This window comes from Diospyros lotus, chromosome 1 (genome assembly GCF_014633365.1).
Source record: "Diospyros lotus cultivar Yz01 chromosome 1, ASM1463336v1, whole genome shotgun sequence".
Classification (NCBI taxonomy): Eukaryota; Viridiplantae; Streptophyta; class Magnoliopsida; order Ericales; family Ebenaceae; genus Diospyros; species Diospyros lotus.
In genome coordinates this window covers 33484607-33502359 of record NC_068338.1, presented here as the reverse complement: position 1 = coordinate 33502359, position 17753 = coordinate 33484607, and the positions used below count along the sequence as shown (strand labels likewise).

Sequence of the window (17753 nt, the reverse complement as noted above, 5' to 3'; positions counted from 1 at the left end):
TTTATAAAATCCCTGTTAATTTACTTGGCCAAAAAAATTAAAAAAAAAACTACCAAATGGGCCTTAAAATAACACCGTTACACTAAAATTGAAAATTCGGAGGAAATGAATGACAGGTGTGAGATGAAACCTTATTAGACAACATTTCAGGTTCATGGATGAATGCAAAAAAACTAATTAATCACATTCAGGAACCGGTGCGACTAACAAAATGTTAGTACGAAAATTGCACAAAACAGTAGATGAACCATGCAACACTAAAAGGTAGAAGAGTGGCAATGGTATCAAACAATAAAAGTGGGAATGTTTAAGTTTGGAGTTGCACTCCCACTCCAAACCGCAAAAACCCTTCATCGCTCCCCAGCTCCCATGAAGGCAGAGAAGGGCCACAACTTCAAAACCTGGGGATTAGAATGGCGCCGTTTACTTTTGCCACCATTACAATTTGCACTTGTCAACTAAATATAACTTAAGTATCGCTATCCTGCAATCTGTTGCTAAACTGCCACACATTCCAAGGGGCCAATTTGGTGGCACCTGCATTTATAAAAATTAGTGCATTGAGTCTGATGAACTAAATAAATATGCCATTTCAAATTTCAATTGTTGTTTCCGAGTCGCGCATCAGAATCTGTCCAATGCTGATTGAAACAAGGTGAACCAATTTAGGCCACATGAACACCTGATAAAACAATAGATGCACATATATATATATATATGTTACAGGGGACAGATTCTTCCACGAGGAGTTATAATCTGTCTTTTTTGTTTATTTTTCTTTCTTCTTACTATAAGATACGATTCTCCTAAAAAAAAAAAAATAGATGTGTTTTCAAGATGCGTCTGTTACAGTACTGTAGCACAAAGCTTCTTAAACCAACAATCCCTGTTAAAGCTGTTGAGTAACAACAGTAATGGAATGTAAATACAGAGAAGTCACCTTCAGCAGGCTTCGCACTTCTAGCCCCAAGTGGCAAGAAACGCCTGTACATCACATGTACAGCACATCATGAAAAAGTTATGCCACAAAAGACACATTGAGGGAATGCAGGAAAAGGGACCCCGCAGGGGGGAGGGGGGAGTTTTGCATCAAAACTGTAAAATCGAAGACAACCTACTAATGCATGGATGGGCAGACAACAATTCTTTACCAACCTTAGATTTTTGAGGGTTCTACCATGAGCAAGTACAGTCCACAGAAATGTAGAACAGAATTAGTCATCCCAAGCACCATCTGCAGCACCTTCTGCTTTGACCATGGATGGAGCTACCATATATCTGTACTTGTCCTCTATGTTAATTGATGTAGGCCCCATAACTGGGAGTTTGGACAGCGCAATCCTTTCTTCTTTATGGGCAGCTGCTGCTTCTCTCTCCTTCCTTCTAGCAATCTGACTCAAAGGTAGTAATAGCTTTTTAGAAAAAAATACAATGGGGATCTGTTCTTCACATCAGGCAAAAACAAAAACTAAAGAGGAAAGAGGGGAAAGAAATACACAAAGGAGGTATAACTGGAAAGAAAACATCCTTTGCCAGGGAGCTAGCAACTTCTTTCCCCAGTAGGCTATGAAACAGACACATGTTAACGTTGACAAGGATTAAGGCTTGTGATATGTTGTTGTATCAAGAAAAACAACTAATATGGAAAAATAATATTAAAATTAACATGGAAGATACTGTTCGATCAATTATCAATATATTTAAATATTATTCAATACGCAGAAACAGGCTAAATTATCTGTACACCATTACATAAAAAAGCATAAAATAGCATTTGAGTTCAACGGCCACAAATCATCCATAAAAAATAGATAAATAAAACACAAGTAAAAGAAGATTTTCATATAATACTGCAACATTAAAGAAACTAAATTAACATCCAATAATAGTAAGATTAACACAAAGCCTTCCCAACCTTAACTTTAAATAGACTTGACTTCAACTATGTTATTACCACTACACGCCAATTGCCACGTCCAACCCCCCCTTCAGACCCAATCATAGTTGTTAAAGGCGCGCAAGAATAAGAAAATAACCCCCATTTGAATTCAATAAAAATATCTAAAAAATCAAAATCCACAAGAATGAGAAAATAGAATTTTGATTTTACCACCCCCAAAATACATACCTACTATTTCTTGAAAAATTCATTAAAAATCATCTTAACAACAATGAATATTAGCTATCAAAATACCAAGAGATAGTTTTTCAAAATGAAAACATTTTCTTATATATCTCTTTATAATGCGTTAATCTTCCAGACTTAGAAAAATAGCATTTTTCAAAATGAAAACATTTTCTTGATTGAAGAGGATGATGAAGACATTGACCTTGATGTTGATGATCTCTTTGATGATGATTGATTAAAACTTCTTTATTAATTGTGGACTTGTAGTGTTTATATGTTTGTTTAGAACTTTACATGATAATTGGTACTTGTTTGAGTTTGAGACTTTAAGTTTGAACTTTAATGATGTTTCTAGTTTAAAATTTACATGATGAATGAATCAACTTTGATGATATTAGTTTAGATTTTGAAGATAATGAATCATTAATGAGTGTTATTATTGATAATTTGATAGTTTTTTATAATTTTACAAAATTTTGAGTTTTCGCTTCGCAAAGGCGTGCCTCGCCTCATGCACCTCAGGCTCCAAGACCCTTTGCGCCTTATTGCACCTCGCGTCTTTTAGAACTATGGACCCAATGCATGACAACATGATAAAATACCCATTTTGTCCTATCTAAAAGATAATAGATGCATCGCCAAGCCAAGCTCCAACCTGCCCCCTCTTAGGGCAAGAAAAAGAAAAATGATCAAATAAGAATAAAGGATTAAAAAATTAAAGTTTTCAAATGAAAAGGAAATAGCACCTTGCCAGTTGCAAAGGCCACAGTATTACCAGACCGAACATCTGCAATTGCTTTCTTTATTTGTACCACAAGGAACTGTGCCATGCCATCAGAGAAAACAACATGAGAATGAATACAAATAATTGAAGTATGGGAAAGGAAAGATGAGAACAAGTAGGATGAAGAAAAATGTGGAGAAAGAAGACACCATGTCTCGATCAGTGTAAAATGAAGTAGCTTGGCCCATTGATCCTGCGCGTCCTGTCCTTCCAATCCGATGCACATAGTCTTCCATGGTCTATAATTGAGGCAGCCAGAACTGACGCTTAAGGAATTTTGCTATTCAGAAGTAATTTAATAGCGACTGAAAGATTAGCTAATAATTTTGAGAAATGACAAAGCATTTGCAGAAACAAGACTACACTAATTTAGATAATAACCAATATATATATATATACGTATACATATACGTACTTGAAAAAATTTGTTCTGGGTAAATGTTTCAAGCAATTTCAAGATTTTCAAAGATGACAAGCTATCATGGTTGGCAGATTTGAAATGAGGGTTCAGAGATGACAAGCTACTATTTGTTCCTGGAATACCTTTGGAAGATCAAGATTAATAACATGAGCAACACCAGTGACGTCCAATCCACGTGATGCAACATCGGTGGCTACCTACTCCAAAACAAAGAGATTAACCACAAAAACTGAGACCATTTAAGCTCTATTCTGAACCATGCCGAGTAGAAAAAGATGGAAATATAAAAGCAACACAATAAAATTGAAGCCTCTGAAAAAAAAAAGAAAAATGTTTTACCTCATGCTGAGATGTGCTAAAGATGATAGGATGCAAATCTATTTACAAAAAAAAAAGACCTTACATAGCTCAGTCTTGGAAGTATCAACAATTTCATGTTAATACTAATCAGGCCTCTTCATGAACTTGTTTAGCATCAAGGATAATATAATATTTATCGCAAATGCAAACCAGATGGCTACATAACATTTCACAAAAATCATATTGATTAGAAAGAAGCAAAATTCCCAATATGTTCAAAGATAGAAATTCATCAGGACATATTCAACTGCCTCAAAAATGCATCAAACTATAACACGCCTTTATTCTACAAGGCGGGTTGGCTACATGGATTTTAGACTTCCACTCATTCCTTATGCATGGTTATATCCTTTGTAAGACCATTATATCTTATGCCATGTTTTGGATTTTTGGCCAAATCCATATTTTTGTCACTATATTTTCACGTTTTTTCTGTATGAACACCTTAACTTTTTGCTCTTTTGATTACACTCTTATACCTACATTTTTTAGTCAATTTAACCTCTATACTTTGACTTTTTTTTCATGTGACAATTCTAACTTTTTGTTGTTTCAATTACATCCATGCACCTGCATTTTCAAAGTCAATTTAACCCTATACTTTGACATGGAAAAAAAAGAAAAGGTTAAATTGACTCATCTCATTTTAATTTTTTTTTACACATCAAAATTTAAGGATTATATTGACTCAAAAATACAGGTACAATGGTATAATCGAAACAAAAAAAAAAAAAATCAAATTGCTATACAAAAAAAAAATCAAAGTATAAGGATTAAATTGACTCGAAAATACAATTCCAGAGATGTAACTGAAACAATAAAGAATTCAGTTGGCTACATGAAAAAAACTTGAAAGTATAGGGGCAAAAACATGGGTTTGGCCTAGATTTTTCCACAAGTTTTGATTTCCCTCCCCACCTTTTGCTACAAACTTCCTTCATTTTGTCCTCTCACCTCACAAGCGCATCTATCAATATTCTTCTCAAATGTCCAAATTACCTTAATTGTGTCTCTTGCATCTTATTTTCAATTTGTTTCTTATTTTGTCTTTTCTTGTATGGCCACACATCCACCATAATATCCCCATCTCAATTACACTACTTAATTGCCTAACATTCTAAGTCATTCAACAAAGTTTTATGGTTGTCCAATAAAATTTCTCTTTTGAGTTTTAGAGGGGCTTTATGACCACAAAATGTTTGGAGTAATTATCCAGTCTCCACCTTAACCATCTAGCCTTGAATTTATGAGTAATATCCTCTATAGACTCTCCTTTTTGAACAATTGACCTAAGATAACGAAATTGATCTTTTCTTAGGATTAGTCGTAAGAAAAGGAAATTTTGCATTATAAATAAAACTAAATTTGAGCTCAAACAATGTATAGATGCCAATTATTTTGTGGCCACAATCTACATTCCACATTCATGAAAATTCCAACAGAAGTCCACTACAGCACAATTTTTTGTGAAACTGGACACCTCATGGTCAGTGTAAATATAAATGCAAATATCCAGAAAGTTGATGGCAAATTGGACAAATGAAGAGCTTATTAAAGCAACAGGCTCAATTATAACCCAATTAAAAGTATCAGCACCCAATTAATAAAATACAAGCCCAAACACAAATCTATCAATACTTTCAGTAATGCATGTGAGAAAGGTAAATATACCAATATACTTGTAAAACCAGTCCTAAAATCACGGAGAGCAGCTTCTCTCTCACTTTGACTACGGCCCCCATGAAAGGCAACCGCATGCAAACCTTCAGCTACCAATGCTTCTGCAACTTCATCACACCTAGTCTGCATCCAAAACCACACTCAAGTACTAAAACATTGACCAGACACTTCAAAACCCAAGAAAAAGACAATTATAATTGTAACAAGAAGAGAAGTTAGACGTCATGCTAATAACAATTAATAAAGGGATCTTCCACAATTCCTACCATATATAATAGAAAATTTTACAAAGCACAGCCTCTTGCCCACTTATTTTTGGAAAATCACATAATTTTGAGATTGCCTAATTAGAATTGTGAAAGGTTTGGCACTTCACGAGAGACAAGATTGTCTTCATATGCTTTTCAGAATGTATAAGCAGGTGTGGAAATTAAAGAAACTAGAACCCTCCGGCCTAAAACTGACAATGACCCTCAAAGTGGAAACCAAAGGACAAGCTGCAAAAAACAATGATGGCATCTATGTCAAACATAACCACAGCACTCTGCATGTTTTGCAAAGAGAATAGGCTTAGAGGTCAAAGTTTGCAGAAATATACTTAAAAATTTACAAAGAAGCAATTTGAAGTATTCGTTTATAAACAGTAATCAACAATACCTTCCTCTCCACAAAGACAATGGTCAATGGAAACGGGTGACTAGATCTTTCAGTATGATTAGCCTCCTCAACAAGCAGTGATAAAAGATGGTCAATCTACAATAGATCAAAATGTCATAAGCTACAAGATGATCAGCAAATATTATCACCAATAGAACATGCAAACTTAATAATGAGGGTTAGTATTTGAGAAAAACCAGTTGTGGTGCCGATTGTTTCCTTTTTATGTTTTCTTCTTTTCTTTGTCATTTGTTATTGAAGAAACTATGGAGGAAATCATTCAATTCAAGAAGTAGCTATCAAAGGAATAAGTGGGAGACTAGAGGTTTGGGTTCCTACTAAATATTGGCAGCAAGAAGTAACTCATTAAAAAAACTGCAAAACAGAGGACAAAAAAATGCATGTCCATCATCAACCATTAGAATAAAGTGGAAAAATATAGTTATTTGATAAAAACTCAAGTTTTTCACTCCCTCAAAGGACCTTGTCAAGCAATAAAAGAGAAGATTATCCCACTAACTTGATGCAGCTCCTGCACATATACCATTAGTCCAACACTACTTGCCTGCATATTCTCAACGCTCAGGTTAGCAATAGAAAGAATGGCTTTAAGGGTAGCTGATCACATAAGGAAGACAACTCTAGCAGAACACTTGAATTCCACGCCAATTTGCAAGGAAAGCCAGGATAACCTTTATCACATAGTGCTGGAAAAAGAATGAATAAATAAAGGTCCTGGCTCATGTTGGTGTCCATGCAATCTATCCATTCCCCACTCAATCGTAAGAAAATTCAAGAGCAAGTTACAGACAGCCAGCAACAACTGACTTTCCAAATTCGAGAATTTCATCTAAAGCCCATGACCACACCACTGCACTAAGTGAAGATGACTAACACTCAGCCACAACCCTCTTTATTAACAACTGAGGAGTTTAGGGAATAGCTCCACACAAACAGGTATGACCAAACCAACCAACCAAACTCTAACCCTAGAACCATCTTGCACACTAAACTGCATAAACTTGCTAATATCTCCTGAGACCCTCAGAAAACCCTCCATAAACTAGTCCACAGGAGAAACCATTCTATCAGTATGCCATCCCCAACTCAAAAGCATATTTATGCTGTCACTCTCCTTGATAGACCTTCCAGTTCTAAAATGAAGCCCCCAAACCATTTACCAACAAGGCGTTAATTGAAAATATCCAAATTTATAATTCTTAGTTCAATGCATAGTTGCAGGTTAAAGCAGGAATAACTATTTAGTGTAAACCTACATATATACAACATATCCAGCCTTTATCCCATTATGGGAGTGTTTGTTAATTAAGATAAGAGGGAGAAAAAATCAGATATGGAAAGCATTCTAGATGTTTGGTCTTTCCAACGTGTTTGTTAAGCTTATCTGACTATTTCCGAAAAAACCCTCACTTGATCTCTTATCTCCCATTTTCAAGATAAATTTATCCGACCTCTCCCTTCAAATAAATTTATCTGGCTCTTTCAAGATAAGGCTCAATTACTTATATGCCCCTTGTAGAATAGTTAATGCCATTTAATACATTTTAAATATTTAAATTTATTAAAAAACTTATTTATTTAAGTCTTATCATTAATATTATTTAATACATTTTTAAATTGTTATATGTTTTGACAATTTTTAAAATTTAAATGACATTATTCATTTCATTGATTTTTAAAATTTAAATTTCTCTCTCTATATTTTATTAACTAATATAATTCCTTTCACCAATTTTTAAATTATTTTATTTAATTTTATATTTTATTATCTATTATGAAAATATGTTTTGGCCATTTTTAATTATCTAGGTGAAATTATTGTAATTCTAATAATAATTATTTCTACTTTTCAACTCTTTTTAAATTTATTTTTAACATGAATTTAGAAAATAAAATATTTTTTTAATTCTTAATTTTATTTTTTTTGACAATTCATATTAATCATAAAATACTATTTTAATCATAAATTTGGTAATAGAGATATTTTGGTAAAAAAACTCTTATCTTGATGCTTATCATATGCATTAACACATAAAAAGAAAAAATACAATTATCAGTTGATTCCAAAAAATTTAACAAACACTCTGATAGAAATCTTGGAATATTTTTAAACCTTATCTTGATACTTCTTATCTTGGTCATTTTAACAAACGCCCAAGTCGACTACATGAATTCTAGACTTCTATGTATTTCTACTTTGTTAAATAAGATAAGGGGATATTAGTGTATTTATTTTTAAGTACATGTATGTATATATATATATGATTGTACTGTACACTTGTAGTAGAATACACACAATTTATTTTATACATATAACATGGTATTGGAACACAAACCTTAACCTAACCCTAGCCGACGCCATCAAGGCCGGTCGCTTTGCCCGCCGTCGCCATCACGGCCGGTCTTTTCATCGGCTGCCGATTTTGCTGGTCATGTGGCCATCGCGACTCTCCTTCTCCAGATCTAGCTATCGCGGCTCTCCTTCTACAGATTTGGCCATCTTCTTTCGGTCGCGCCCAGATTTCACCCTCGTTATCGCTGCGCCTACCCAGATCTGGCCATCTTCTTCTAGCCACCCCAGATCTTCCCCTCACTATCGCCGCCTCTGTCCAGATCCAGCCATCTTCTTCTGGCCGCCCCAGATCTCGCCCTCACTGTCGCCGCCTCTATCCAGATCTGGCCATCTCTCCGTCGCCATCGTCGCGCTTGTCCAGATCCGGCCATCCTCAGGCAACTCCAACTCTGGCCGTTAATCTTCTCTGGTGAGACAGCTTCAGCTTTTGTGCGCCCAAATTTGCCATTGCTCCTCTTTAGTCGTGTAGTCCAACTTACTCTACATCTGTAGTTCTTTCCGCATCATGGCTTCATCTCTAGCTCACTCTTCATCCACAAGCCGCTCCACCATGTCCACACTTGTGACCATTCCCCATTTTTCGGGCACACCAATTATTACGACGAAAAAGTTGAGTGAACAGAATTATTTCGCTTGGTCATCTACAGTTGAAATTTAGTTTCTTGGCCATGGCCTTGAGAATCATTTATCAAAGACTATTTCAATTGTTCCTGAGGGCGATCAACCTCTTTGGCAGAAAGTGGATGCCCTGTTATTGAGTTTATTGTGGCAGACCATTGAGCCGACCTTGATGCCGATATTTCGACCTCTTCGAGAGTTTAGTGCCCTATGGACTCGAGCTCGTGAGTTGTATACTAGTGACATCACTCGTATTTATGATGTGATTGGTGCTTTGTTCAATTTACGACAAGCTGATTTGGATATGACCACATATTTGGGTAAGCTTCAAGCTTCTATTACCGATTTTAACGAGTTGATGCCCTTTGATACCGCTATCAAGAAACAACAGCAACAACGTGTTCAAATGTTTACTATCCTCTGTTTTCATGGAATTCGACCGAATGTTGACTCAGTTAAGACAGATTCTCGGCAGTGCTTCTCTCCCTCCTCTGACAGAGGTATTTGCCAAGCAGTACTTAGAGCCTCTTCTATTACTGATGATCGTGGCATGTCCGTACCTGGAGATCACTCCGCCCTTGTTACGACCCCGACTGATCGTGGGCGTCGTCCACGGCCCCAGTGTTCCTATTGTAATCGTCTTGGTCACGCTAGAGAGACTTGCTATCGCCTACATAGTCGTCCACCTCACACAGCTAGTACTACTAACATGGTTGTGGGCCTTTCAGAGGGTCAGGCATCTATCACACCCAGTGATTCCTCACCAGTGACTATCTCCGAGGGAGAGTATGCTCAATTTCTTCAGTTTCAGGCAGCACAACAGGCTACTTCACCTGTCACATCTTTGTTGACACTGGTAACCCTATTGTCTGCTTTACTAAGTCCTCACCTTCTCTTGACCCATGGATCTTCGACTCCGATGCCACCAATCACATGTCTGGTAATCGTTCTCTCCTATCTCATGTTCAAACTTCGCAGTCTCTACCTCCTGTTACATTGGCTGATGGCTCTCAAGCCTCGGTCACGAGTATTGGTACTGCATTACCTCTTCCTACTTTACCATTATCATTTGTTTTACATTTACCACAATGTACCTTTAATTTGCTCTCTGTCAGTCAACTTACTTGCAGTCTTAATTGCTCTATAACTTTTTTGTTTGATTCTGTTCTTGTGTAGGATCGAAGGACCAGACGGATGATTGACACGAGGCTTGAGTCTCACAATTTCTACTATTTGTCTCTCCCTGCTTCTTCAGTGGCGTGCACGACAACAACTTCCCCACTACAAGTCCATTGTCAGCTGGGGCACCCTTCTCTTCCCAATCTCAAGAAGATGGTTCCCAGTCTCTCTAGTATTTCTTCCTTAGAGTGTGTCTTGTCAACTTGGAAAACATAGTCTTAGTTCTTTCCCAAGTAGAGTTAATAAACATGTTAGTTCTCCTTTTTCAATAGTCCATTCAGATGTATGGGGTCCCAGTCGTGTCAATTCACAAGATGGTTTTCGTTGTTTTGTAACATTTATTGATGATTTCTCTCCGACTACATGGTTATATTTAATGAAAACGCGTTTAGAGTTATTCTCAATCTTCACTACATTTAGTGCTGAAATTAGAACACAGTTTAATTTGCCTATCCGTGTTCTTCGTAGTGATAATGCTCTTGAATATTTGTCTCTCCCATTTAGATCTTATATGGCATCCAATGGGATTCTTCACCACACTTTGCGTCCTGGAACCCCACAACAAAATGGGGTAGCTGAACGCAAAAATTGTCATTTAATTGATACAACCCGCACACTTCTTCTTCATATGCATGTTTTGCTTCAATACTGGAGTGATGTTGTCTTAATTGCATGTTACTTAATTAACCACATGCCATCTTCTGTCCTTAATGACCAAATTCCTCATTCTATTATTTTTTCTCGGGTTGACTTATATTCTCTTCCTCCTCGTATCTTTGGGAGTATGTGCTTTGTTCACCATTTTGTCTCAAGTCGTGATAAGTTATCCACTCGTTCCGTCAAATATGTTTTTCTAGGTTATTTCCGCCTTCAGAAGGGGTATCGTTGCTACTCTCCTCAATTAACTCGATATTTTCTTCGATTCTGTGTCTGTTGGGTTACCTGTGCCTGTCCCTTTTCTTGACCTTACATCATCTCCACCTCCAATGTCTTCACCATCTCCACCGTCCTTTGCCTCTCGCCTTGATCGCCTCGATCTTCAGGTCTATCAACGGCATCCACAACTCGTGGCCCAACCAGCATCGACTATCGTAGCTAGTCAGCGGGAGCCATCTCCTGACTCATCCCTTGTGCCAATTCGTTCTTCCTCCTCTAGTCTGTCGCCTTCGACTTTTGATCTTAACTTACCTATTGCTCTTTGTAAAGGTAATTGCCATCCTATTTCCCATTTTGTTAGCTATGATTCTCTGTCCCCTGGATATTCTGCTTTTGTTTCTTCTTTATCTTCTGTTTCTCCTCCTAAATCTGTTCCCGAAGCTCTTTCCCATCCAGGGTGGTGGGCTACTATGGTCGAAGAAATGTCTGCTTCACATTCCACCGGGACTTGGGACTTAGTACCTCTTCCCAAGGGAAAGTCTACTGTTGGTTGTCGCTGGGTTTACACTATTAAAGTTGGCCCTGATGGCAAGATTGATCGTCTTAAGGCTCGTCTTGTTGCGAAAGGATACTCATGTTTTTTGTCTTGATTATGGCGATACCTTTTCTCATGTTGCTAAGATCTCCTCTGTTCGCCTTTTTTTGTCCCTTGCTGCCATGTTTCACTGGCCTCTTCATCAACTAGACATCAAAAATGCCTTCCTCCATGATGATTTACAAAAGGAGGTATATATAGAGCAACCTCCTGGCTTTGTTGCTTAGGGGTAGTCTGGGCTAATGTGTCGCCTTCGAAAATCTTTATACAGTTTAAAACAATCTCCTTGAGCTTGGTTTGATCGATTTAGTTCAGTTGTTCTTGAGTTTGGGTTAACTCGGAGTGGAGCTGATCATTCTGTTTTTTATCGTTTCCCAGTCTGGCCGCCACATTCTTCTAGTGGTGTATGTTGATGATATAGTACTTACAGGGGATGATGATGTTGGTATCACTAAATTGAAAGCACATCTTCACCAACAATTTCACACTAAGGATCTGGGCCCTTTGAGATATTTTTTGGGTATTGAGGTAGCTCGGTCAAAGCAAGGCATCTATATTTCTCAGAGGAAGTATTCCTTGGATATGCTAGAGGAGACAAGATTGCTTGGATGTAAGCCTACATATACCCCTATGGATCCAAATATCAGGTTGTTACCGAGACAGGGGGAGCCTCTTTCTGATCCTGGGCGCTACTGTCGACTAGTCGGGAAACTTAATTACCTCATAATCACTCGTCATAATATTTCATTTGATGTGAGCGTGGTAAATCAATTCTTGAATTCACCTTGTGACAGTAACTGGGATGCAGTGATCCATATTCTTCGATATATTAAGGCTACCCTTGGTCGAGGTGTATTGTATCAAAATCATAAGTACAGTCAGATTGTGGAATATACGGATGCTAATTGGGCAGGATCACCTAGTGACAGGAGATCCACATCTGGATACAATGTATTTGTGGGTGGAAACCTAGTCTCTTGGAAAAGTAAGAAGCAAACTGTTATCGTCATATATAGTGCAGAGGCTAAATATAAGGCAATGGTCGTAACAACATGTGAGCTAGTGTGATTGAAACAATTAATTGAGGAGTTAGGAATTACGCAGGTTAAGTCTATGCAATTGGTTTGTGACAACCAGGCAACAATGCATGTTGTTTCTAATCCTGTGTTTCATGAGAAAACCAAGCATATTGAAATTGATTGCCATTTTGTTAGAGAAAATATGCTCTTTGGGGATATAGTTACAACGGATGTGGGTTCCAACGATCAACTGGTTGATTTACTCATCAAGTCACTTAGAGGGTCTCGTGTGAATTATATTTGTATCAAGCTGAGCATGCTCAATATATATGCTCCAACTTGAAGAGGAGTGTTTAATAAGATAAGTAATGGGGTATTAGTGTATTTATTTTTAAGTACATGTATGTATATATATATATGCTTATACTGTACACTTGTGGTAGAATACATACAATTTATTTTATACATATAACACACTTCATATCAAATTTTAATGTCTCTTCCAAAGTCTTCTTGGGTTTGCCTCTACCTACATATATATAGTTATTATTTCATAAATGATTCTTTAGTCATTTTTTAGTACTAGAAACTTATATTATAGTCATAGCTGTCAACAGCGCACTTAGGTGCGAGGTGCAGCTCTGTGCACCTCATCACCACTGAGGTGTAGCACCACGCTTAAGGTGCTGCCTACGTGCATGAGGCTCATTCCTTGTATATACAAGTGTAGTAAAACTCTGATTTTGTGTCCATTTGTCATCTTAGAACTTATTTCTTACATATTCTTGTATATTGGTAGCAAACCTAGTGGAGTAAGCTGGAGGTCTTCCAAATCTCCCACTCACTGGGATCCTTTGGTAGTGATGTTCACTGGCTAGGGAACTACTCGTGTTTGTATTCTGCTTCATTTTTGTTTCTTTCTTCTAATTTCTTTTGCAATTTAGAAGAAATTAATTTTATGCTATAATTGTTTTTAGCTGTGTTCCACTCTAATTTTGTTTTCTTTCTTCTAATTTCTGTTGCAATTTAGCAGAGACTAATTGCTAAGAAACAAATGTTTTCATTGTGTGATCTCATGAATTTTTTTCTCTTCTAATTTTTTTGCAATTTAAAAGAAACTAAATGTTTTTCTCTTAACTTTTTGTGCTCTGTGTTCTGCTATAATTGTTTCTTTCCTCTAATCTCTTTTGCAGTTAAAACTTTTAACTAAGTGTTTTTTTTCAATAATATTAGTTGTTATTATAGGGTTTGTTAGTTGTCATTTATGATTTTCTGAGTTTGTATCTACCTCCTTATAGGTACATATTGAAAAGAATATTGTGTGAGTATTTTATAAACATTTTTTGAAAAAAATCTTATATTATGGTTGTAACTTCTTTAAGTGATAAGACACAAAATCTCACAATGGACACAGGTGTCCAAGTATTTGCAAGATGTTTGATAATCAAAGAATTAATTAAAACATAATATGAGATAGTTTTAGAAGTGTCTGGCATGCTTCTGGAAGTGCCCAGCAATACAAGTGGCCAACAAGACAAGGCCTTGTCATAAATGTTGAAAATGTGTCTGGTTTCAAGGACAAATAATACAACACAGTTGGACATGCGGCTAGCATGTTGGAAGAGTCCAGTAGTGCCTAGGTAACATTTCCTGAAACTTGAAATACGCATTGCCCTTACCAAGCAACAAAAAAGAAAAAGAAATATGCCCTTCTAGGATTGTATGTCCTTCGTGTGCTAATAAAGTTACACACCAGCATACAAGTAAACTACAAAAACCCTGCCAGTTGGTAACATTCATAGACAATCCACTTCTTTAACAATATTCTTTATCAGACCCAAGTTACTACAGAAATCTTTTTGAACTTGTACAAGTTGTCTCTGGAATAATGTTTGTGTTTCTCAAATGTGGAAAACACTAGGGCAAACATTATCAAACAATAGAACTACTAAATCTTTGAGAAACCATTGTGAAATAGGAACTATAAATACATAGAAAGCTAAGTAGAAAATTGTAGAGATAGGACAAATCATGTCACAAATTGAATTCCTAGAAAACATTAAAATTTTGTTGTGTCCTTTTTGTCTAGCAACTACAATCCAATAATAGATCTTCATATACGCCCATCAAAATGAAAGGCAAATAAAACTAGAAACACATAACAAGCAAAACCAAAAAACTTAGAGAGAGAAAGAGAGATAAAAAAAGAAGCCTGGGTAATTGCTTGATAAGTGGCATTAAGCAATCTTCTCAACAAAATGGATCTTGGCATTTCCTCATCATATGATGTGAATCATCAACATGATACTTGGTGTAGAAAACACACATAGTGCCCAAATCCCCAAGCCCGAAGCTAGAGCACCCTAGCTTGTCCAATGAACCTCCAATCAAGCCCAATATTTCCTCACTTGAGCAAACCTACGCCTAGATCTAACACAACTCTCAATAGGACAGGGACTATGCTACCATAGTTAGTCACGACCCAAGGGTCTCTTTTGTAATTTTTTTAAAATTCTTGCAAGTAGCCGTGTAACTCACTAATTTGTTGTGGGGTGAGGACTGTCATACTTCACGTGTAGGCTGTAACTACCTATGCATGGCCCATAAAAGGCTTATATGCATGAGGATGGGGATTCATTCACGATAATAACATTGAATTCTTTCCCTCTCATTTTTGTCATGATCCAAGTAGCAAGGAGGGGGAGATAGGGTAATTAAATGTAATAGGAAGTGAGGAATAGCTATTAGCAGAATAGGCAGTAGAGTATGCTATAAGAGGGGTACATGGTACATGTTTGTTGCTGCTTAGGCAGGTTGTACATTCCCTTAACTGTAAGCGATTACCGCACATAGGCAAGGAATCTAGCTATATATTCAACTGATCCTTGCCACAGATGGGATATGAAATATTCTAACAGAATTCTGACATTCTCTCTCTCTCTCTCTCTCTCTCTCTCTCTCTCTCTCTCTCCCCCTAATTTCTCCCCCTATCTTCATTCCTTCTCTTTCGAACAGGCCACTGGACGAAGGAATTCTAGTCAGATCCTTGGGAGCTGACATTTTGGTATCAGAGCTCGACTTGGGAAACGCTCGAAGGATAATCGAATTACCCAAGCAATGGAGAGGTGGCGAGAAGAAAACCAGGAGCAGAGTGCTCTGTTAAGGGGGCAACTGATGGAGCAGATACAACAATTCGTAAGAATGTTCGCATCTCAACACCCAGTGAGGCTTTCAATGAAGTTTCCTCCCAGGGATAGAACGGAACCAATCCTTCCTAGGGTAGGGATGGAGGAGTGTCGGAATTTGAATTAGAACCGGAGATGATGAAAGAAAGCATGATGGGAAGAGGACCCGGAGTTCAAGCTCACCAGAATCAGCCGAACTTCCTTGTGCCTAAATTAGACATTCCACTATTCGATGGAGAGAACTCGAGATGGTGGACCAGAAGGTGTGAAAGAATGTTCACACTATACCAAGTTTAGGAACAGCAGAAGGTCGTCCCGGCATCTGCTTACCTGAATGAGGCAGGGGACGCCTGGTTCCAAGGATCATAGTTATCAAAGGGGCACCTAGGCGCAAGGCGCCTTAAGGTGCCAGTTTGGCGCCTCGCCTGTGCTGAGGCGAGGCGATTTTGGCGAGGCCCTCGCCTTGCGCACCTAGGTGCTGGGGCGTGAGGCGCGCCTCATGAAACTGAGGTCTTCTACTAAATCTTGCAGCCCAATCGCGCTTGCCTAGCCTCCCGACTGCATCCAGCCGCACTTGCCTCTCCTCTCCAACTCGCTGCTCGCTCGCCCGATCTTCCTCTTCCTCTCTAGCCCCAACCGCGCCTGCCTCCTCTCTTCCTCTTCTCTCCAGCTCGCCCTCGCCCGATCTTCTTCTTCCTCTCCTCTCCAGCTGCGACCCCCTCCTTTCTTCCTCTCCAGCTCGCTGCTCGCTCGCCCGATCTTCCTCTTCCTCTCTAGCCCCAGCTACGCCTACCTCCTCTCTTCCTCTTCTCTCCAACTCGCCCTTGCCCGATCTTCTTCTTCCTCTCCTCTCCAGCTGCGACCCCTCCTCTCTTCCTCTCCAGCTCGCCCGATCTTCCTCTTCCTCTCTAGCCCCAGCCATGCCTGCCTCCTCTCTTCTTCTCCTCTCCAACTCACTGCTTGCTCGATCTTCCTCTTCCTCTTCCTCTCTAGCCCCAGCCGCGCCTGCCTCCTCTCCAGCCGCGACCCCTTGATCTTCCTCTTCCTTTCCTCTCCAGTCTCCAGCCGCGCCCTCTTCTTCTATTCTCCTTTGCCGAGTCTGCCCACGATTTTCCTCGCCTCTCTTCTCATCTGCTCTTGAGCTCTTCAAGTTGAAGTTGCTAAGGGCCTAAGGCTGCCCACGTCTTCTCCTATATTCATAATTTCATATTGTAAGTTCTTTACTTGTATTTTATTTGTTTATTTCTTGCATTTTTGCCTAATTTATTTTGCTGGTAGCTGGTTGCTGAAATTTGCTTTAAGTCTTTATAGTTTATTTCTATCATTAGGAGAATTTTGTGGAAATTGGAATTGTGTTGCAACAGCCCAATAAATGTCGTCAACCACTTCCAAAACGGACCCGGCATGGAATTATTTTGAAGCTGATCCTAATGATAGAAATACCACCACATGTAAATTTTGTCATAAAGTAACAAAAGGTGGTATATTTCGGGCGAAACAACATCTTGTGGGCGGTTTTAGGAATACTAAAGCTTGTCCAAAATATCCTCCATTAGTAAAAGAAGAGATTGGAGAGTACATGCAAAAGAAGAAAAATAACAAGGTTGAGCTTGAAGAGGAGGAGGAAAGTGAGGCAGGGACCGAAGATGATGAAGACTTGGAAGAGGGAGAAGAATTGAGAGATGAAGAAGAAGATGAAGGGGATGATGAAGATATTGACCTTGATGTTGATGATCTCCTTGATGATGATTGATTAAAAAACTTTTTTATATTGATTGTGGACTTGTAGTGTTTATGTGTTTGTTTAGAACTTTGCATTATAATTGGTACTTGGTAAAGTTTGAGACTTTAAGTTTGAACTTTGATGATGTTTCTAG

General features: G+C 38.1%; 1 protein-coding gene across 4 annotated transcripts in view; it reads right to left on the bottom strand.

The window, feature by feature from the left end:
• Nucleotides 1–63: 63 nt before the first annotated feature.
• Nucleotides 64–17753, bottom strand: part of LOC127801865 (DEAD-box ATP-dependent RNA helicase 20-like) — a 33526-nt gene continuing 15836 nt past the window's right edge. Inside the window, exons 9-16 of one of the 4 annotated variants that reach the window (XM_052337364.1) lie at nt 6031–6126; nt 5365–5496; nt 3456–3530; nt 3062–3151; nt 2875–2949; nt 1156–1391; nt 941–984; nt 64–537 (exon numbers count right to left, since the gene is read on the bottom strand). In XM_052337364.1, coding sequence (XP_052193324.1) covers nt 1215–1391; nt 2875–2949; nt 3062–3151; nt 3456–3530; nt 5365–5496; nt 6031–6126 — 645 coding nt within the window. In that variant the 3' untranslated portion in view covers nt 64–537; nt 941–984; nt 1156–1214. Of the gene's footprint in view, nt 538–677; nt 985–1155; nt 1392–2874; nt 2950–3061; nt 3193–3455; nt 3531–5364; nt 5497–6030; nt 6127–17753 lie in introns of those variants that run through there. The other 3 variants (XM_052337367.1, XM_052337356.1, XM_052337375.1) reach the window with 3 other exon arrangements.